The 24,158-nt window shown below is 34.7% G+C and overlaps 2 protein-coding genes across 6 annotated transcripts in view; one reads left to right on the plus strand and one right to left on the minus strand.

The window, feature by feature from the left end:
- The window catches only part of LOC126811586 (inhibitor of Bruton tyrosine kinase), a 128,415-nt gene that overhangs the window by 63,377 nt on the left and 40,880 nt on the right, over window positions 1–24,158 (minus strand). The gene's annotated exons all lie outside the window — the stretch shown is intronic.
- Window positions 1–24,158, plus strand: part of LOC126811585 (protein still life, isoform SIF type 1) — a 117,523-nt gene that overhangs the window by 27,140 nt on the left and 66,225 nt on the right. For all 5 annotated transcript variants that reach the window (XM_050537280.2, XM_050537275.2, XM_050537274.2 and 2 more), the window contains exon 3: window positions 21,373–21,511. In XM_050537280.2, the coding sequence (XP_050393237.1) occupies window positions 21,417–21,511 (95 nt within the window). In that variant the 5' untranslated portion in view covers window positions 21,373–21,416. The remainder of the gene's footprint in view (window positions 1–21,372; window positions 21,512–24,158) is intronic.

Here is a 24,158-nt window from a genome sequence, read left to right on the forward strand (position 1 = left end):
TCTTATTACTTGTCTTATGGGTGTTAAACAGTCATCATATCATTTATATGATCTATGATATTTTTCTCATAAGTTATCATATCTTAAAAAAGACCATTAGCTTTTAACAAGACAGGTGTTTTGCTTAAGTATATACTTGCAGATTAGACAAACCTGGTAATACAAAAATAGTCCCATTACCAACCGTAATCTATCATTAAACCACTTATTGCTTACAGGGAAACATGGTGATAGCTGGGATAACAGAATATAAAATTATATTTAGCTCTATTCGATTGAGCCCTGTCCTTATTTATTGAATTCAGTTTTGTCCTTCCAAATGACAAAATGAAAATCTGCTATAATTACATTATGGAAGTTAAACCCTATTTCATTCATTCACAATTATATTATACTTGGTGATGAAATATCAGAATCTGAAAAATAATTAAAGACAGTAACAGGGGTGGTTCCAGGAATTTTTGCAGTTTTGTCCTTCCAAATGACAAAATGAAAATCTGCTATAATTACATTATGGAAGTTAAACCCTATTTCATTCATTCACAATTATATTATACTTGGTGATGAAATATCAGAATCTGAAAAATAATTAAAGACAGTAACAGGGGTGGTTCCAGGAATTTTTGCAGGAGGGAGTTTGCCAGGTTCCTGAGAAAATGTATTCCCCCCCCCGGCTTGAAATTTTTTGAGAAATACAGGGTCTCTATTGTCATTTTGGCGTATATACATACACATTGATCTTTTTAAACAGAGAAATCCAACATCCCGTTTGACATCAATTTTTATTATGAATTAATACAATGACATTGTGATACAATTTTATTGATGCAAAGCATTAATTGTGATATCACATATGTCTATATCATTATCTTTCGCTTTGAGTGCCCATCCTGTCGCACCATCTGCTGATAAAGGATAATGCACAATTATGACACTTTTCTCATAAAAAAGGTTGTTTTACAAAAAAAATTATGTAGCTGAGCAGGGGGGGTGGACCCCCCTAACCCCCCCTCTGGATCCGCGCCTGAGTAATTCCCACTGAAAATGCATATACAACACTCTATTGGTCACAAGTTTTATCTGATTTTGACGAAACTTGAAATATAGGTTTATTTCCCAAAGATTTTGGTTCCTTTCGATATTGGCATGTAACGGATTGTAACTTCATAGATTATGGCCCCTGAGGGTACGTAAAATCATGTTTTTAGCTGTAACTTCCTGGATTATGGCCCTGATTGTACAAAAAAATTGCGATTTTGGCTTGTTGATCCTCTACCAGTCGCAATTTTTTTCCAATTTTAAAAATTGTTTAATTATATCATCGTTACACCCTGATGATGATTGTGTTTGAATTTCGTAAAATCGGACCATAACTGCCCGGCAAAATTGAACTCAAATTGTGTAAAAGTATGTAATACCAAGGTTGTAGACCTGCTAGAGGTCACAATTTTTGTCCAATTTTGATGAAACTTAAAATATAAGTTTATATCTCAGTTCCTTTGGATATTTGCACATATCAGACCATAACTTCTTGGATTATGGCCCCTGATTGTATGAAAAATCACATTTTTAGCTCATGAAGGACACAATTTTTATCAGATTATAAAATCCGATTAAATATATCACCGCTCCACCTGATTGTACGAAAGATCAAGTTTTTTTTTTGCTTGTTCTCTATCCATCTCTTCCAAAATGTGGGCGTATCTTGCCTGGCAACTGCTGGTTTTTTCAGTAATGCATTTAATTCAAGAATTGTGATCATGGTTTGTTGCCTGACAAACTATATTTATCAATCAGTGTTTTTCATGAAAATAAAGTGCTAACCTCTAAAGAATTGTACATATTGAATGATAATTTTGATATTATTCATATTAAAAAACAGAAACAGTCTCGAGTGCATTATTTTAGATTGATGCTGAAATAAGTTGTCTGCCAGAGAGAGATAATATCTGACAGATTGGTAGCAAGGGTAATGTGTTCTATTTGGTTAAAATTTATAAGAGTATAAGACAGTCAGTTATCTTATGTTTGATGAATGAATGAAATAAGCTCAATCCTAAACAAGGGTTGAAACAGCATCTTTCATCATGTTTTATTACACGCCCACATCTCATGCATGTAGAGGTATTAAGTCGTCACCCTCGGCCATGAATTGTGGCTGTCCCTCCCTCCAGAAATATGGTAATCATTCTGCATGTCAGAGTATTTGAGATTTTTTTCTTGCTATGATGATTCTGCCTGTCCCAAAGAGGAAGCTTGTCAAAATTCAGAGTCATACAATGTTTGTTTTATTCACAGAGTTACTGCCCCTGTCTCCAGAACCTTGTGAATGCACTAGAGGTCAGAGTATAATGTGAGATTATTACTTGTTTGAAACCCGCTGATATTGTTTGACCTATTCATAGTTATTGATCAGTAACAGGTGTGTGTATAGGATTTTTTTTCATACATTTAGTTATACATGTATGTGTAATCATATATATGTGATATAAACATATGGTAGAAAGATTGGGAGTTTATCAAATAAATGATGTTTATGTGTTATATGATATATCTAGTTTATTATGTATATAAATTAAATAGGATAATATAAAGATAGTCTATTAAAGATACATTATGGGAGATTTTTATAAGGAGTTAGCCATTCTTGCTATAAAAGTTCCAAAATAGATGATGAAAGAAGGATATATTGAAAATTTCAGTCAAATTACTTTATTCTGAACATAGTTATCACCAGTGTAATTTTTGACTAGAAATGGCCGATCATTTGATTGATAGGCGTTAACTCCACCTACATAATTTCTGCTGTCTTTTGTCTGCTGTCATCATATCCGAATTTGTGTTTTATCTTTTTGGATTTTTATAACAATTGGACAAAATGAGTGAGAGGGTAAATTTTCATTCTTACTTGTATTTTGGGCATGCATTAAATCAACTGAATATAGGACATAATATTATAATACAATTATGATAAATCTATAGCCGTATAGGTATATACCAGTGGCGTCGTGCCTATTGGGGAAATAAAAATATTTTTATTGATATTATTAAGACAGAAGACCTGTCCGTCTGTATTAGTCATCATACGGTCTCCAGGAATTGTATAATTTGTCATTATCTGTGTTTAGTTTATTGCACTTTAAATAGTTTAGATGTCATTTGTTAAGGCATCGCTCAACAGCGGTCTCGCTTCATACACTCTATCATTTAGCCTCGATCCGGGAGTATGACGTCAACGTAACAGTTAATCTCCGCTCACGACGCCATTTAAAATTAAATCAGTCAACGAAATCCTTTTAAATCCAAGCTGAATCCAAGCCATCCGTGGGTGTACAGAGTTGATTTTGTGCTTGATGTGTAAATAAAGATCTAATTTATAATTTCTATGACATCTGAAGCCTAAATAAAGACTTGCAATAATCAGATTTAGCTCTTGCATAATGTATGTTTAAACAGGCATTATGTAAGAGCTAAATCTGCCTGTTGTTGGTCTTGCTTTGGGCCTTATATGTTATATGAATTATTAATTAGACATTTATTTACATGACATGACCATAATCAACTCTTGATGCCATCAGATGACTCTGATTTTAAGTAGATTAAAATGGTTTGGAGAAGCATGGCTAAGACCCGAATGACCAGTAGGGTGGTTACGATCAATGCACACATCTTGTCAAAACTACAACCATTGATAACTAAGCTCAAATTAAAGTAATTTGAATGAAATTTTTACTATATGTATATTCATTTTGCTTTATCTATTTGTGAAATATTATAGTGAGAACTGCCAGCTGTTTAGGTAAAGCTTACATAATGCCCCTTTAACTAAGGCTATGTTCGTATCAACATTTGATTTCACATTAACAAGATTAAAAGTCGGTTAGCAAAAGAAATTCATGTCATGCATTACGAAATGGTGGCATTCACATGGGAGCAAACCAAGGCATGTGAATTTGTATCGCAAGTGAACATTGACAACTAATCCTGATGTAAATGCAGTGTAATTTTTAGCAATAATTTGACATAAGAATATTGATTTGAATGAAATAAAATTCATACACCCTTTTGATTAGTAGATTTGGGGCTTGATACCCATTGTGTTTTTTGTGGCTACTTTCTGGAACACCTGAATCTGTGCTCATCGGTGTGATATTTTTAACAACTTAATATTAAATATTATGTGCAGGTTGAATATGGCAATGTTCATTGTGGAAAAAAATCAATTGCCAAATTGCAAAAGTCTCTCATCTCATGTGATAGTTGAGTCTTCTTGTGATATCTCATTATTGGTCAATTAAGGATCACTGTATAAAATTTTTTTTTATGATCTTTCTATATAGAAAAATTAAAATCACTGACAGAAAAACGAAAAGTGTCTGGATGCCTGGCCCGGTGGCCCCACATGGCGAGTAACCATTATCGTGCAGTGACCTATTTTAAATTCCGGGTACTACTTTTTAGCGACCGCCCATAGGGTAAGGAATGATGATATTTTTTCACCCCTTCGAAACGGCTGGCCCACTTGGTATTATTACAGATAATAGGAGATCAGAGCAGTACATAATTCTAAAATTCATTAAATCAACCAAAATATCTCAAAATTCCATATGGTAAAGTTTATAAACCAAGTCTGGAACTAAACTGCTTTGTGAGGTACAATTCTTTTGGTGCTTGTTTGCTCTCTGCAGTGGCGGATCCAGGAATTTTTGCAGGGGGGGGGGGTGTCATGTTCCCAAGACAATGTATCTCCCCCCCCCCCCCTCCCGCATGGTCTCTACATACACATTGAGCTTTTTAAACAGAGAAATTCAACACCTCGTTTGACGTCAATTTTTATTATGAATTAATACAATGACATTGTGATTCAATTTCATGGATGCAAAGCATTAATAGTGATATCACATAATGTCTATATGATTATCTCGTGCTTTGAGTGCCCATCCTGTCCCAAATCTGACGATAAAGGATAAAGCATGGTAAAGTTTATAAACCAAGTCTGGAACTAAACTGCTTTGTGAGGTACAATTCTTTTGGTGCTTGTTGCTCTCTGCAGGGGCGGATCCAGGAATTTTTGCAGGGGGGGGGGGTGTCATGTTCCAGAGACAATGTATCTCCCCCCCCCCCCCTCCCGCATGGTCTCTATCGTCATTTTGGCGTATATACATACACATTGAGCTTTTTAAACAGAGAAATTCAACACCTCGTTTGACGTCAATTTTTATTATGAATTAATACAATGACATTGTGATTCAATTTCATGGATGCAAAGCATTAATTGTGATATCACATAATGTCTATATGATTATCTCGTGCTTTGAGTGCCCATCCTGTCCCAAATCTGACGATAAAGGATAAAGCACACGGCCGAGAAACCTTTCTCATAAAAAGTGTTGAATTACAAAAAAAGTATTCCTGTTTTCTGTAATTTTACTAATGCTTTTTTAAATGCATGTACATGGAAAGTAAACAAAAATAACAAATAGTTACAATATCAGGGGTGTCGCTATACCAGGGTGAATTAGACTTCTTTCTAAGGAATTTGACACTTTGTGGTGCTTGTTTATCCAACAAATCTTTGAGCGTTGCATTAAATAGTTGAACCAACTCCTCAACAATTTCAAGAGGATGGTAATGGTTTCTTAAAATCTAGTTTAAAGTGTATATTAAGGTCACCAAGAAGGACCAGTTGTCCATTTTTTAGATTAATTGATAAGCAGAAAGCTGCAAATTCCTCTTAAAATAGTGATTCTGATGGTCCATTTGTCCTGGAAGGGGGTGGTCTGTAACAACACACACCCCACACCCCACACAGATTTTGATTCCTTTGTGATTAAAAGTTCCAGATGCTCAAAGGATTGATATGTTGTATTGGAGTTAAATAATTGAAGATGTAGATCTTTACTGTAAATGAATGCAGTACCTCTGCCGATTTTACTGGTTTGACGTAGGACCTGTTTGATCGTTATCTCCGAGATGACAGCTTCGTCCCCCTTTTCCTTTAGCCATGTTTCTGTGATAAATAATGTATCTATGTTATCAATAAGTGTATTTACTAACATACAAGCATTGTATCCAAACCACAGCATGTGGCTCAATGATAGGCCTTATGATCTAAAGGGCACACATTAGAACACACAGACACCTAACCCGCTAACCACCTTAAAAAAATTTATTTGAAAATCATAATTATTGAAGGTCAGAAGAGAAAAGAAAAATAATCTGGCAGCTTTAGTTAACAGATATTGACATTTAATTAGAAGGGAATGAAGAGATAGAAAGCTTGTTAGTTTGTTCTGAGAAATCCTGCCTCCAGCTATATTTTCATTGAGTTGTTCAGTGATACACCGATATGTGATCAGAAAAAGGAGTGTGAAACTTATAACCCCATGATGTCTCAGCTTTAAGGAATCATATTTATATGCCCACATTTTCATGTGGACGTATATTGTCGTCACCCCTGTCTGTTCTGTCCACAATTTGTTTGTGGACACTCTACAGGTCACAATTCTTATCTGATTTTGACAAAACTTGAAATAAGCTTTATCTCCAAAAGATCTCGGTTCTTGTCGATATTGGCATGGATCGGATTGAAACTTCATGGATTATGGCCCCTGATTGTACGAAAAATCACATTTTTGGCTTGTGGACCCTCAAGAGGTCACAATTTTCATCTGATTTTGATGAAACTTGAAGATCATGTTTATAACCCAATGATCTTGGTTCCTGTTGATATTTGCGCATATCGGATTTTAACTTCCTGAATTATGGCCCCTGATTGTACGAAAAATCGCGTTTTTAGCTTGTGGTACCTCTAGAAGTCACAATTATCATCTGATTTAAAAAATCGTTTGAATGTATCGCCATTACACTATAATGATGGTTGAGTTGGACAAAATGTCTGAAACTGTTGGACAAAATGGCCGCCCCTCGTATAACACAAACAGTGTAGATATATTTTGATCGGATCTTGATGAAACTTTAAATTTATGTTTATATCACAAAGATCTTTGTCCCTTTTGATCTTCGCACATATTAGAATGTAACTGCCTGGATTATGGCCCCTGATTGTTAAAAAATCACATTTTTAGCCTGTGGACCCACTAGAAGTCACAATTTGTATTCAATTTTAAAAAACAATTAGGGGGATCACGTGACTAAGTGGGTAAGACGTTGGCTTGCTAGCCTGGAGGTCGGGTGTTCAATCCCTGCATTGGCCGAGAAAGTTCATCCAGATTTTCCGGCATGGTTTCCTCTTGTCAGTGATACAGGACGGAGGGCCTGACAAGGACAGCTGTCTAGTCATTCGGATGGGACGAAAAACTGAGGTCCCGTGTACATATTGGCAGTTGGTATTCGATATAAGAGTAGGCCGTAGCGCCGCTGTCCGGGCAAAATTTCCCTCATAGCACACTGTATGGCGTATGCCCGTCTTCATTAGCCCAGTTTAGGTGCAGAACAGTAGGACGTTAAACCCCATTTCATTTCATTCATTTCAAAAAACGATTAGATATATCACCGTTACACATCAATGAAGGTTGAGTTCAAATTTCGTAAAAATCTGACCCAAACTGCAGGACAAAATGGCCGCTCCCTGTACACAAATAGTGTTAAAGTATGTAATGCCAAGGTTGTGGACACTCTAGAAGTCATAATTGTTATAAACTTGAAATGTATGATTATAATCCAAAGATCTTGGATCCTTTCGATATTTGTGCATATTGAACCATAACTTCCTGGATTATGGCCCCAGATTGTACGAAAAATCACGTTTTTAGCTTGTGGACCCTCTAGAGGTCACAATTTTTATTAGATTTTAAAAAGCATTTACATGTATCACCGTTACACCCTAATGACGAAGTGCGAATTTCTTGAAAATCGGACTAAAACCGACTGACAAAATGGCCACTCCTTGTTTGCAAATAGTGTAAAAGTTTGTAATACCAAGGTTGGAAGTCACAATTTTTATCCGATTTTGAGAAACTTACAATATATCCCAGATTTCTCAGTCCATTTCGATATTTGTGCATTTCAGACTATAACTTCCTGGATTATGGCCCCTGATTGTAAGAAAAATCACTTTTTTTTTTTAGCTTGTTCTCCATCCATCTCTTGCAAAATGTGGGTGTATCTTGCCTGGCAACTGCTGGTTAAAAAATTCCATTCAACTATCCTGGCTCCATAAATCTGATTAAATGATAATGGTAGGTATTTTCATTGAAAAAAAAAATGGCATGGATTAGATTGCATAACGGAATGGTCCAGGAAGCAATAACTGTCAAATGAAATGGTTCTACAGTGTTCTTGGCAAGAATATGTTGCCATGTTCAAGTCAGCTTCAGATTCATTGATGTAAATGTTCTATCTGATTTTCTTTACTTTGGCATTTTCGCCTTTTACATTGCTCACTAAATATTTAGTAGACCTATTGATTACAGATAATTTGGCAAAGCTGACCTATCTTTTTTTTTTTTTTACCAATTTTCACCGTGAACAGTGTTATATGTATGAGAGATGTTGGAATAGTGTGTACAATGTTTAAATAAAGTCTGTAAAGAGGTTAATCTGAACATTGTAAGGAACAACATGAAAGGATTAATCACACAATTCCAGTGTTACAGATAATTTCCCTCGAATCGTTACTGGCAGTGATCATCATTAAATATTTTTTAGCTGGGCTTGAATGCTTATGAAAGTATTGAATATTTGAAAATGTTATAATTGAGAAAAAAAATTGTAGAATTTGTGTCAATTTGTAGTCTCAAAAGGAATAATGGAAAATTCTTTTTCTTTTTGGTCAGGGCCAGATTTACATTGAAGCCTTAGGCCCCAAGATATAGGGGGCCTCAGGACAAGGTGTATAATTTTTTTGACACTGTCATAACTCAAAAGCCTTTCTAACGCACATTGTAATTTTAAACATTCTCACCACTGCACAATTGGGTTTAAAACACACTTTCATCTTCCTCTTAGTCATGCGGGTGGTGGATTAGGAGGGGCCTCAAAAATGGAATAGTCTCAAAAATGGAATAGGCTAGAGTCTCTCTTTATCTAAATCTGGCACCATTATACCATTAAATATTCATAATGGAACAGATTCATGTTTATGTTTTATACAGTTGAAAAAGAGATATGTGAGATTTCACAAAGTCTTGTGTTAACCAAATATTGACTGAACTCTTTAACCTTTTTGCTGTAATGGAGCTACATGTAATGTGCAAGCTTAATCTCTAAATGAATGGGCGAAATGCACTTAAACCATTTAATTAAAGAATATTTGTAAGTATTTGGCTGTGTATGTATTGTATTTAGTGATAGCTAAGAAGGCTGAAGAATGATGATAGTGATTTTGTCTGATGGAGATGGACTATTGCTGTGATTGATTGCTTAAGCTAAAAACCATTACCAACACTGTAGATAGTTACTTTCATCCTGTTAACCTGCAGTGATGTGTGAAGAAAGAATTTATTGGGCACCATATCTTTCATTCTCTATCATAGCAATTAGACTAGACAACTAACAGTACATCAACCCTTCTGTTGTATATACATTAATCAAACTATATTAAACTCTATACATATGAACAACTAACTTACAATACAAATCAAGTACAAAAATCATTCCTAAATCAAAATACAGCAAAATCAAGTAAATGGACTCGCAACAAATCCAATAATTAAAAGCAGGACAAGGTGTTCATGAAAGTGTATGCATACCCTGTATTGCAAGCAACACTTGTGACTCGTCCCTGCCATGCCATAGTGTTAAATGAAAAGCTGAGTATGATAAAACGGAAATATTAGGTTGAACAAAACAGATCTGTAAAGATAGCAGAAATGTATGCTAATGCAATCCACGATATTGTGATGGCGACCATAAAACTTTTGTCTGTTTACACTTTGTTTTATTAAAACTTGTTGGGGTTTTCAGAGATACTTTGACCAATGCTAACATTATCATTTACCTAGTCTGTCCTCCAACATCTTTGATTGCCTGGCAACCTATATTTGTCATCTTAAGTATTTTTCATTCCTAATTTACATGTTGCCCAAAAAGGGTGTTTTATGTAATAAAATGTCTATTTAATCTATCTTGATTACATCAGACCTTACATATATTATTTGTGCCCTTCCATAATTTTTGTACTTGTAATTTTATACTTTGTATATTGTATGCTGTCCTTAGAAGGACATTTCAATGCAATTCTATTCATTCCATTCCAAATGTGAGAGAGAGAAATGAGGTTTAACATCCACTCGACACAAACTAGGTCATTTCGGGACTAACACATGGTTCAATTTTATTTCAATAATTCGCTTGCGCGTTGGAGTCTTTAGCAGTGAGCGGAAACCAGAGGACCCAGAGAAAACCCATGAGGTTTGACTGGCGACCCTACTCTTTGTCACGTACAACTGGGGAATCGAACCACGCCAGTTGACTCAATGACAGACCTTATGATACAGCGTGCACATGCTAACCATTTGGCTATCCAACCCCCCTCATTCCAAATGTAAGACCAGTTCCAGGCATCTGCTGAAAAACTATCGTGTTAAGAAAAGATTAGCTCATTATATAACAGATCTGTAAAAAATGCCCATTTGCTGACATAACATAGAAAAATGTAGATATGATATTATGAATGATGGAAGATCATATTTTTTTGTGTTGTTGTGAGATGAATGGATAATGTTTATGACTTATATAGTTGATTAAGTTGACTACGGTAATTATCATATCTTTGGAGTTCATCTTAGTAATAAAAATACACAGATTATAACTTACAAGTAAGCTACCGTATATAAGCACTGGGCTTGTCAATTTACCATACATTCGAGAATCAGCCTTTTCTTTGCTTATGTATTATTGTGGTTTGGGGTTGCCACAGTGATGTAAAAGAGAATGGTAGTTTTTAGTGTTTAATGTCAATATTTGATATAGAGATGAATAGAAGGTAATGGTGGTGAAAGAAATCGAGAGGACAGATAAGAAATTACTGCAAGGATCCTAGCCATTCTATTGACTCTGCAGTACAGATAAAGTTAAACATGAGTTGATTTCTTTTCTGATTTTTGTTCTATCTGATAAAGATAGTCTGGAACCCAGGCACTTGTAAAATCGAAAATTTCTTTCAAAAACAATTTTAAACTGAAGCTAAGTATTATGTTTAATCATGTTTAATGTCTATTATGTTCATATTCATATAAGTGAGATTATTAAATTCAGAGGAAAATAACTCGCTTGAAACTGATTCTCTTATCAGTAGATATAATATATAAAAGGGTAAGAAACACTGGTTATACACTGAGCATGCCTTTTTTAATTTTCTCCGATATCAACTCCATTTGGCCAACAAATTTTTACTTACCTGTATTGTACATTCTAACAAGACCATTTCTGCCACAAAGATACAATGTGGTGATGAAATAATTCCATGATTTGGAACGAAAAGAACTATTTTTTCCGTTTACCTCACTAAGTAAGGTGGGAACTAAGGTTGTGACCTGGAAACTGACATTCTGCAACCAGTGTCACTAGCTAGACAAACGAGTCTATGACGTTTATTAGCAGACTCGATTTGTTAGGCAGGCATCCCTGTTGATTAATATTGCTTTAATATGGTGACCCTTTTCAAATCCAAGATCGTAGTCTTCCTAATTCTCTTTAAATTTCCGGAATAGTTACTATTGGGCTAATCATCCATGAGGATTTTTACAATAGTACGATCAGAGTTATTGCCATTCACTTTTGATTGTTGATTAAAAAATATTACCGTCTTGATTGTTGATTAATGGATATTACTGTGTCTTGATTGTTGATTGCTATGAATAGATATTTCTGTCTTGATTGCTGATTAATTGATGTAATTCCTGTCTTAATTGTTGATTATTGATAAAAGATGCATTATGTAAGAGCTAAATCTGCCTACTGCAGATCTTTAGTTGACCTCAAATGTTACATAATTCATTATTTGGACATTTATTCACATACCAAACCCATAATCCTCTCTCTAGACAATCAGATGCTTGTGCTTTGCAATGGATTTAAACACAATTGGCAGTTAATAATTTAATTAAAAAATTGATAACCAAGACTTTGTTTATTGTTGTAACAATGGTAGCAATGAAAATCAAGACTACACTGTTCTTCAAACGGTGATAACTCAGCTCTGAATGTAGTCATTGGACTGAAATTTTCAACATATTCCCTTTTCATTATCTATTTTTTAACTATTATAGTGAGAACTGTCAGCTCTTTATCTAAATCTTACATAATGCATCTTTAATAGATATGTCCGTTTTGATATTGTTGATTGTTTGTTAATAGATATATTACCGACTTGATTGTTGATTAAAGATGCATCGTGACAATTAAATTACAGATCCAAAATCCCCAAACCTTGTAATCGGTAAATGCTAAATAAAAAAAAGATCATGCGATGATAGAATTATTGCTGTGCAGATTAGTCACCCGCTGGTAGTATCATTTTTTTTTTTTTTTACAAAATAGCACTGTTTAGTAAACAGATTCAATGCATGAGGTATTGGGAAATATACATGTTGCTATAAATATCGGGTAATGTATAAAATCATTTGATTTTCTGTTCTACCCTGCAGCTGTATTGCTATTCTCAAGTTCAGATGTAATTGCCTCATTTTGAGCAGGTTGAGTGACTGGTGATAGAGCCAGACAAATTGATTTAAGAATGGATTGTTAAATCCATAGGTCAGAGACAATACTTCTGTATTGTAGTACCAACATGCAGTGAAGGTGTGATCTAATGTCTGTTAAAATCCTGGGGTAATTCTGGGGCCATTCTTGACAATTATATTGGAGATTTACAAGAGATAGGAAACCACATATATGTTAATGGAGATATGTGTAGGTTGGTTAATTGAATCTGATTATATAGAGTGATAGTGTGTGTATGTGATCATACTGTGTTGTTGTTAATATACCTCACAGAAAGATAAGATAATATGCAACCAGTTATTACTCAGTGCAGGTATAACAGGTTCAAATTAACATTTCAATCCGTTGTTCTTTCTTAAATAATGTTAGCACCTTTCATAAAGTAATGTAAAAACTTTTGTCTATTGAATAAATTTAAGAGCTTTGCCCTTTGAACAAAAACGTGCCAACAAAAGACACAAAGGGTCACATACTCATTAAACTAAGATTCGTTGGTTCGAGCTTGTGAACCCTGTAGAGATCAGACTTTTTGAAGGCATAGGCGACTGTCTATGGCTATATAGTGTTTTCGAGACATAGCTACTGTGTGGCCGGATATCCATGCTTTGCTTGGTCATCATTTTTCATTGGGAAATTCTCATTTCCCTAAAAGATTCATGTATTTTATCTTTTCTATTAATTCTGTGATGCTGTATATAACCTTCCGAGAAGTGCTAATTGTCCTTCAAAACTATATAATAAAGGCTAGACATATGCTGATGAAATATTCCCCAGACAGCCACCACTAGATGTCAGTCATTTTGTGGAGAGGAATAATCGTTCCAATACACTTCAATACGTAACACATTTAATTTTGTCTTTTATAGTCCTATTGTAAAACTGGAACTATTCATTTTATCCCTTGCCTTTCTGAAAATGCAGGGGACAATTAAAATGGATTCATTCTTATGTTTTTCTGTTACACTTATTGGAACACAATAACTCTGCTTCTAACTGCGGTAGAAACTTTATGCTTGGTGTAAAATGTTCATAAGGTGAATATCTTTAATGAGTTTCTTGCTTAGGCTAAACAGATTTGTTAATGCTTTGGGACACTATGATTTTGATTCTAATTGAGTGATTAGTGATGAAACTGAGTGAACAGTTAATACATTAATACCTTCATAAAAGTAATTTTTAGAATTGAGGTGGGGGACATCAGTTTCACCATTGGGTTGTTTAGAATATTTAATGACTCAAATGGAAGAACTACCTGTTGTATGACACCAGTCTCAATGATCAACAAAAAGTGTTTATTACCCAAGCAGTGCTTCTTATCTTGGTCATCGAAATAGGTCAGCTTAAATTGTTGGCTTGAGCTAGCTAAGAGCATTAACATTTTATCATATTTTTTGGAAATTGGTAGTTTCGAGTTAAATTGGTGTTGTTGGTAATCAACTATGTAACTTTTGATCATCTACAATTTCATACTCTAAGAAAGATGAAATATCATAAAATGTTCTTTTGGGGGAGGGACTCAGGGAGGGGATGTTCAGAGGCAGGTTTTAAAAGCTTGTGTTACCTAACTCGAAGTAAAATACCTTATGGGACTCTACTTAATGAATTAAACACAGTTGCAGGACATGAATAAAAAGTGTTTGTGACACAAACTTTATTGAAAAATAAGAATCATCAGTCTTTGTGATGATCCAATCTTTACCATGATAATAGTTAATTTTATCTGCTAATCTTACACTAGGTAATTTTTCATTTTATTCACATGAATCTCCTTTTATTTGAAGAAGGGTGTATAAAGCATATAGCAGTATTCATGAGTGAATTATAATTTTAGTGATTAAGGTAGAAACCATCAACTTGTGTTTGTCACAAATACTTGTTTAGCTTGTAAATCTAGTAGTAGATTTTTGAATGACTTAAGCTGTGGGAGGCTATCAAGAAGTCAAGTTCTCACATTATATTCAGACTGTATATTTGATGAGAACTAAAATCCAGTATCTTCTGAAAAAAACTTTCACTGCATATTTGTATAGGTAGGTCTGTTTCTAGAAATAAGCGTGAATGGGAGGGTATGTATAGAATTCCTGAAATATTGTTTCTTTAATTATTTCAAAGAGTTTATAGTAGCAGAATGTCTAACACAATGTTATGCATAATCTTCGACATTAAAAACAGGAACTAGAATTTAATATTGGTCCATTTCAATCAATATTGATGTTGTTATCTTAACAATAACATGAAAATATGGTTGCTCCTGATATTTGATATTTACGACACAATGAATATTTGTAATGAGTTGCCTTGATGAAGAAGTTTAAAAACGACTAACCATGTGCAATCAACTGCCTTTCAATTTGGAGTGCTTACTTTTTTTGCCGTACATAACTGATTAGAAATTAAAATAAATTGAATGTAAAACATTTGTGTTACATTAATATGTGCTTTTCAACACGTTTCATATGTTCCAAAGAATAAAGATTTAGCTCCTTTAAAATTTTGTTACTCTTCTTAAGTTGTGTAAAATGCATATTATTTGTGTGATGTTTACCATATTTAGTAAAACTTACTTGTCATTAAAATGATTCATCATCCTGCAGAAAAAAAAAATGTTGTGATGAAGCCTATTAAAACTGCACAAAAACGTTGCTACATTGTTTAGAAATGTTAAGGTAGATGCTGAAATGTCATGAAGTCATAAATAATGCTTTGTGGTTGGAAAAATTGCGAAATTCTATGCATCATAGGAAATGAATTGTAACATTAGTTTGAGATAGTACTCTGCTTAAAAGTTTTATTATGATCATGTTAAATCATGTGAATGGGATGTTGACAAAAACAACATTCTTGATCATTGCTGAGTGCGTTAAAATGACTCAACTGTGAAGTAATCTCATGATGCAGTATAGATGACACAGAGGACATAGTAATTGATTAGAAATGGAATGGGGGAGAGTGAGGGAAATAGGGTTTAACATCCCCTCGACACAAAGTTGGTCATTTCGGGACTAACATGGTTCAATTTTTTTTTCAATAATTCGCTTGCGTAGGGTCTTTAGCACTGGTGGGAAATTGGAGGACCCGGAGAAAACCCACGAGATTGGACAGGCAACCATACTCCTTGTCATGTACAAGCGAGGAATCAAAACCATGCCAGTTGATTCAATGACAGACCTTATGATCCAACGCATATGTGCTAACGGAAACGGAATGGGAATAAACATCTTGTCAACACAATACTTTGGTCATTTAGATTCTAAAAAAAATTTATCTCTATGGTCATGTGTGCAATAGCCTACTGGGGGGATAATTTTGTATGGACATGGACAATGGCATTGCTGCCTAGTTTTACTCAAATTCCAAATACCAAGGGTTGTACTGCTATTGCATGGACGCATTCACAAAACTAGGCACACTTTCCTTATCAGGTGCCATCCCTGACCAGGGCTTGACTTTCATATTATTTGTTAAGTTCCAATGGATTTTTTAGGGTGGGTTTCCCTTGTCAGTACAGCAGATATATATTTGGTTGGTGTCGGAATTCAAATTGTTTGTATTGGTAATATGCATTGTAGTGAATTACGTGATGGTTTATATGTGAAGGATTGTGGTTATAGGGTTAAACGATTTGTTTTATAATTGTCTATATAAATGCTAGTCTTCCAGACAGAACATTGCTGATTTTTCAGGAGTGGGGCCTTGAGAGGCTGATGAGGAATGTGTGTCTAGTGCTTTGGATGTTACAAAAAATCCCTGAGGTCAACAGGTGTACACGATGATATATGAATAAATACAATTGGAAATCTAAAAAAAATTAGGTAAACTTGTCCGGTGTCACATTGGAATTGTAACCATAGAAATAAAAATGACAACATTTGATCAAAATGATCAAAGTATTAAATTGATGGGACATTAAATCCCATTGTATTCTAGAATATTGTGGTGATAGAAGGTTAGTAAGAATACAAAAAATTGTAGAGTTCAGAAAAAACAAACAAAACAAAATTGTAATCAAATTTTAATTAAATTGGCTAATATTAGGCCGACTACTCTGTACTGTACATTGAGCCCTGAACCTTTGGTATGTGTGTACAAGACTTGAAAAATCTAATTAATTTGGTATGTATGTACCAAGATGACTAATTTTCATATGGTACAATATTATAGTGGAATGTAAGTAAGGTAAGTAAAATGTCAGCGTTATTGAATACAAATAGATTGGTATCTCAAGCATTGTTACCTAGTATGATTCACCATAAACATGCCAAAAAGATCTCCCAAGATCAGATCATAGTAAAGAATGCCAGAACTGTATTAAGAACGTGATGTATTTGATAGTATTTAACTATGTACAGTATTCAAGAAATTAATGTAGGGATATAGTTTGTTTGGATCAGATCATAGTAAACAATGTCAGAATGATCTAACTGTATTAAGAATGTGATGTATATCTGCCAAGAAATAACTGTAGGGATACATTTTGTTGGGATCTAATCTGTGTGTGTCTGTTTATTTCGTTAGGCATTGAAGTATGATCTGTAATGTGACTATACATCAACATTTGGTGTGGAGATCCTTTACTTGTCATTATTGAATTACGACTGGATACAAATCAATACAAATTATGTTATTTCAATAAATTACCATTGACGCTTAAAAGACATCTATCAATTCTGAGCTTTTGAACACATGTCGTTTGGAATGGGTTTTGTGTTATATAAACAAGATATTGGATTGATTGCTTGATTTTTGTATGTAATTTTAAATGAGTGTTTATATACTTGTATTGGAAGAACTACTAATGGCTAATAGCATTGACCAACACAAAACTCACTGCATAATTTAGGCTCCAGTTCCTATCATTTGTAAGATATTGTACTCTATGTTAGATTGGTATACCAACATTATGGTTGCTGGCAGAGTTTAAGGTCACAGAGGCTAGATAGGTGCTAACTGGTGCAAATAGGACCTAACTGGTTAGGTTTAGGGTTAAAACATTGGAAATCATAATATTATACATTGGTTAGATCTTTCGCAATACTGTGCTTAACCAATGATGGATTTTCCACATATAAGCAATATATGTTAGGCACCCCACGACGCAAACCCCACACTAAAAACAAAATATCTCCCAATATATCGATAATTATGCAACCATACTCATAAATATACAAGCCTTACCTTAGTTCCCCCCATTTGTCATCACTAAATAAAAGGTTATGTTGTATTTAATAAGTCATATATATTTAAAATACCCAAAAATATACTGCAATCATACATAACAATTCAGTGCCCAACCTAATTCAAAAGATGGAGATCTCAGCAAGTCAACAAAAATTATAGGGAACATACTACTAGTATTCTATTCTTGTTGATGGCATGATTTTGGGAGATATAAATTTTGCTTTGTCTGGAGCACCCTATTGCGGGTGCTTGTAGTTGTACATGAAATTTACAGTTAAATCAATTTCATTTCCAGATGCTTGTTGCACTGCTTTTCACAGATTTTTGACATGCAGGCAATATATTCACAGGGACTTACAATTCACAATTAAATACATTTCAGATCAACTTTATGTGCAATATATTTTGTAACACCATGCTTAAACATACATTATGCAAGAGCTAAATCTGCCTATTGCAAGTCTTTATTGTCCCCCGCCTTTCGAATGGATTTGTCCTTCTGTCTGTCTGTCCGTCTGTCTGTCCGTCCATCTGTCTGTCTGTCACACTTTTTGGGACACAATAACTCTCCTTCTAATTGACCTAGAATGTTCAAACTTGGTGTACATGTAGGTGTTTATTAGGTCAATGCCTTGGTGGATTTCGAAGATGAACATTTTCTGCTTAGGGTAAGTAGAGATAAGCAATTTGATTGGTTGATGCTTTGGGACATGATAACTTTATTTCCAAGTAAGGGAGAGTGATGAAACTTAGTGTATAGTTTCATTACATCAATACCTTGACTAAGTTCGATATAGAGCATGTTCTGCTCAGGGTAAGCAGAGCGATAAGCAATTTGATTGGCCGAGACTTTGGAACACAATAACTCTCCTTCTAATTGAGCTAGAATGTTCAAACTTGGTGTAGGTGTTTATGAGGTCAATGCATTGATAGAGTGCGAAGATGAACATTTTCTGCTTATGGTAAGTAGAGATGAGCAATTTGATTGGTTGATGCTTTGGGACATGATAACTTTAGTTCCAATTATGTGAGAGTGATGAAACTTGGTGTATAGTTGCATTACATCAATACCTTGACTAAGTTCGATAATGAGCATTTTCTGCTCAGGGTAAGCAGAGCGATAAGCAATTTGATTGGTTGAGACTTTGGAACACAATAACTCCCCTTCTAAGTTTGAACACAATAACTCTCCTTCTATTGAGGTAGAACGATTGTTCAAACTTCGTGTAGGCATTCATTAGGTAAATGCCTTGATGGAGTTCGAAGATGAATATTGTCTGCTTACGGTAAGCAGAGATAAGCAATCTGATTGGTAGAGGCTTTGGGGCATGATAACTTTGGTTATAATTAAGTGGGAGCGACTAAACTCTTGAGTATAGATTCATTATATCATTACCTTGACTAAGCTTGATGATGAGAATTTCATGCTTAGGCTAAGGATCAAGACTTTGGAACATAACTGTTCTGCTTTTAATTGAGGTAGAATGTTTAAAACTTGATGTAGATGTTCATTAGGTGAATGTCTTGACTGAGTTCAATGATTAAAATTTCGAGCTAAAGCTAAGCCATTTCATTGGTCGATGCTTTGGGACAAGATAACTTTGATTCTGTCTGATAGGGGGAGAGAGAGAGATGGAGTTTAACGTCCACTCGACACAAACTAGGTCATTTTGGGACTAACATGGTTCAATTTTATTTTAGGGGTCTTTAGCAGTGGGACTTGGGAGGAAACCGGAGGACCCAGAGAAAACCCACGAGGTTGGACAGGCGACCCTACTCCTTGTCACGTACAACCGGAGTGATGAAACTTAGTGTATAGTTGATAATCAGTTTGATTGCTCAATACTTTTGAAAAGAAAATAAATGTGCAATTAATTAATATGTGTCATCTATTTATTTTGGTATTTCAGGAGGGACATCAGCCTCACTGTTGGTTTGTTTATCTATTTTTGAATTATTATAGCAAGAATGGCCAACTCTTTATTAAACTCTTAACTAATGTATCTAATGTATTTCTAAATGTGCAGTATATTTACTGGTATTTGTAACTCACATGAGAGACATTGAGATTAGTTACTAGTTTGATTGATTTAATGTCCTACTCTTCTACACCTACCAGGCTAATGAAGACAGGCATACACCATACAGTGTACTATAAGGGAAATTTTGCCCGGACAGCAATTGAATTCAAACTGTCAAGGATAATTTTATATGCACACAGGACCTTGGTTTTTCTTGCCATCCAAATGACTAGACGCTGTCCCTTACCAGGTCCTCCAACCTTATCCTTGACACTGGGAAACCACTCAGGAAAATTCTGAGGAACTTTCTCAGTCAACACTGGTATAGGACTCAGGCCTCCAGCTTATAGCATGCCAGCGCCTTTCATACTAATCCACCACAGCTAGTTTGATGGATGTTTGATGTATACCTGATATCCCTGATATAAATATTATCCTTATTTCCTCACATTTCTTCCTGATTGATAAATTTGATTCCTTTGTTGAAAGTAAAAAAGAGAAAGCACATAAATAACAAACATTATAGTGCTTTTCAGTGTTTTGTTAGAAAGTCTAGTTTTACTGAGGATGGGGGTTTCCTCAAGTGAAATGAATGTATGTTTATACTGGCTTCTGGATTTGGTTTAGAATTAGAATCAACATTGAGAGAGATAAGATGTATGTCAACAGTATTACCCATCTCAGTATGCCCCTTTGTATATTGATTCTAATCACAGCAAACCAATAACTTTCTATTAACATTACTTGTTAGTATAGTCAAATCTACACACAGATCCAAAGATTGCTTTCCCACATCAAATCACGCCTCCTGTTACACATTGTGGATACCTTTTATTCACATTTAATAAAATAATCAATATGCAGACGGCATTTCCATACATGTCAGGATGGCTTTACCACATTTAGATTACTGTCGCCAGAAATCTGACCCAGAAATACGGATATTAAACTAGTGGCTCACGTTTAGTGTGTGGAATAATCTTATAATCTTTATACTCCGCATTTTTATTGTCACATGTCCATGGTACTGACTGTCTGATGTTTGTTGTGGAAGTTTTGGGTAGTGTTGGCTGTTTGAACAGTAATTAGTTACATTATATACTAGATGTTAGAGTATTGATTTTGTGTATGGATGGTGTTAAATATTCCATCAAGCCTAGCTGTCAATCCTCTCACACTACTCACAAATACAAGGTGATACACACCAGTACTTATAAAATTCATGAATTACTTGACTCTTTCATTACATTAGGGCTTCATAATTGGTCAGTCATTTGAGAGATTTCCTACTCGTCTAATTATTATATATTAGTGGAGATATTTCATCAGGATTGTTCAACCCTATAGCTATAGAAATACAGAATGATCAAGGGAATATAGAATATGACATTAGAACACAACAGGTGTGGGTTGCTTTTATAAAGAAATCATTATTTTAATCCTACATATAGTATTACATAATATTTCTATTTTTGTATATTTACAGACGTGGGTAAAATGGTAAGCGCACTAAATGGGAAAAGATGAAGAATGGGAAATAAGCTGTGTGCCCCATTATTAAAAAGAGGATATAGAAACGACACCAGCTACCCTTGGAATGTTCGCAAAGATTCTCATCTACTACGGTAAGTGGCATGTTTTATGAAAATGTGTTATAATGACAATGTTAATTAAGAGCACATCAAGTAGCCAAACAAAATTGTATGTACTTATAGCCATTGGTTACTATATACACTTTACCTTAAGTTCACACCAACCAGAGATTAGAATTAATTCAGCCATCTTCACTCAAAAGGCGCAAATATCAACCTCCGTTAAAACCGACTTTGACAAAAATCGAAAACACTCTTAATCCCCTCAAACGCCAGTGACGTCACAGTGACTGAATGCATATTAGTAATGTTAATTCGTTAATTACCATATACACAGCCAGGATGTGTTCTCATTTACGCCCGATTGATTCCTTAATGCCCTAATACAAAAATAAAAAAATATTAACTACGGATTAATGATTTGATATATGAAGTGAGTGAGACAAATTAGCAAAGCTTAAAAGAGTGATTCAAGCCAACAATACACCTACAATGATAGGCTTCCGATTAAAAAAACCAGGATGGATATGAAATTGTTATTGATGCTGCTAATATATGAACACCAATGAAGCCAATTTAAAAAATTAATTACATCAGCTTTTACGAAATAAATGAGTTTCAAGTAATAAACATATAGATTTAGTCCATATTATAAATGTTATTGGTCATTTCGAAAATGAAAGAAGAATATTTATAGTTATCCTGTAACTAATAGTACCGGTGGTTTTTATACCCCCACATTTTCATGGGCATATTATCGTCGTCCCTGTCTGATTGTCCGTTCGTTCAGATTTGTTTATGGACACTCTACAGGTCACAATTTTAATCAGCTTTGACAAATTTTGAAATGTAGGTTTATATCCCAGGGATCTCGGTTCTTTTCTATATTGGCATGTATCAGAATTGAACTTCATGGATTATGGCCACTGATTGTACGAAAAATTACGTTTTTAGCTTGTGGACACCCTTGATGTCACAGTTTTTATCCAGTTTTGATGAAACTCGAAATATATGTTTATAACCCACAGATCTTGGTTCCTGTCGATATTCAAGCATTTCAGACTGTAACTTTCTGGTTTATGGCCCCTGATTGTACAAAAAATTGCTTTTTTAACTTGTTCTCTGTTCATCCCTTACAAAATGTGGGTGTATCTTGTATGGCAACCGCTTGTTTGAATTCGGACAAGATTTGTCAAGACAAATGATTGCTATAACATTAACCCCATCATATGTTCTATTCGTATTTATCTCAAGCAATACACTCTTTTCGTAACAGCATATTAACATTTCCTCTAGCAGTGTTATAATTTAGAACAAATCAAAATTCGAATATTCCATTAACTTTCATAGGTTAGTAATCTATGTTTTGTTGATTATAACTTTCATAAGAATACTTCTGTTAATCTCACCAATTCATGAGAGAGAGAGAGAGAGAGAGAGAGAGAGAGAGAGAGAGAGAGTTTAATGTCCATTCAACACAAAATAGGTCATTTTGGGACTAACATATAGTTCAGTTATATTTCAATAATTCGCTTGCGTATAGGGGTCTTTAGCAGTGGGAGGAAACCGGAGGACCCGGAGAAAACTCACGAGGTTGGACAGGGACCCTACTCCTTGTCACATACAACCGGGGAACCAAAACCACATTGGTTGGCTCAATGACAGACCTTATGATACAATGCGTACGCGCGAACCATCCGACCACCCAATTAATTAGCCCCTTTAGTGGTCAGGAGATTAAGATTATGTAATCAAATTTAGTTTGTTGATCAGTTGCACATGTGTTCTATTATCTTCGTCACACGACTGAATTAAAATAAGGTTTTAACATTGCAGAAAGGACACAAGGTTTTTAAAACAAACTTTGCGAATTGAATTGCTATGCCATATTTGATTAACTCTGTAGTAACTTTGAATTTATGTGTTCAATAGACCAGGGGTGGATGGACATTTCGGCCAGTGGACATTTATGCCTTTGCTATGCCATATTTGATTAACTCTGTATTAACTTTGAATTTATGTGTTCAATAGACCAGGGGTGGATGGACATTTCGGCCAGTGGACATTTATGCCTTTGACATTTCGGTCAATTTTATAAAAACAATTTAGAAAACTTTTTACTTGTGAATTTTTGTGCGTGTACATGACATGACGGCTCTCTGGTTTCCATTTCTTGGCATTTTATATGGCCTGCAGATGACATCAGTCTTTATAAATTTGGCTTCTTTATGTGACTTGTGCCGTTTTGACCGTAACTCTTCACACCTTGCACCAATGTACCTTTGTATGAGGCCTCTATTCTTTTATAGTGCTTTTGGTACATCTTGCACACAGCGTGAATTACGTGTTTATTTTTAGAATCAAAAGTAAACTCGTAGTTTTCATTTAGTTCCTTACTCCATTTCATAACAGTTTCTTTAGATACAGTTTTAATTTTGCTTTCAGAAGCCATGTCAATGTTGGAAAAATTCTATTGATAACTGCACAAAGTATTATAATAAAGGAATATAGTTTATGTCCCCACAAACGAAAGTGAAAAAAAAGTGTCTGACAGTGACAGAATAGAATTGGAATGACCCAATTTAACCCCTTGATGCGAAACTAGGGAATCAAATTGCTGGAAAGGATAAAATGGAACCAAAAATGGAACAATTATTTTGTTTCAAGGTTGGCCTGCTAA

Source organism: Patella vulgata, chromosome 2 (assembly GCF_932274485.2).
Source record: "Patella vulgata chromosome 2, xgPatVulg1.2, whole genome shotgun sequence".
In the NCBI taxonomy this organism is placed as follows: Eukaryota; Metazoa; Mollusca; class Gastropoda; family Patellidae; genus Patella; species Patella vulgata.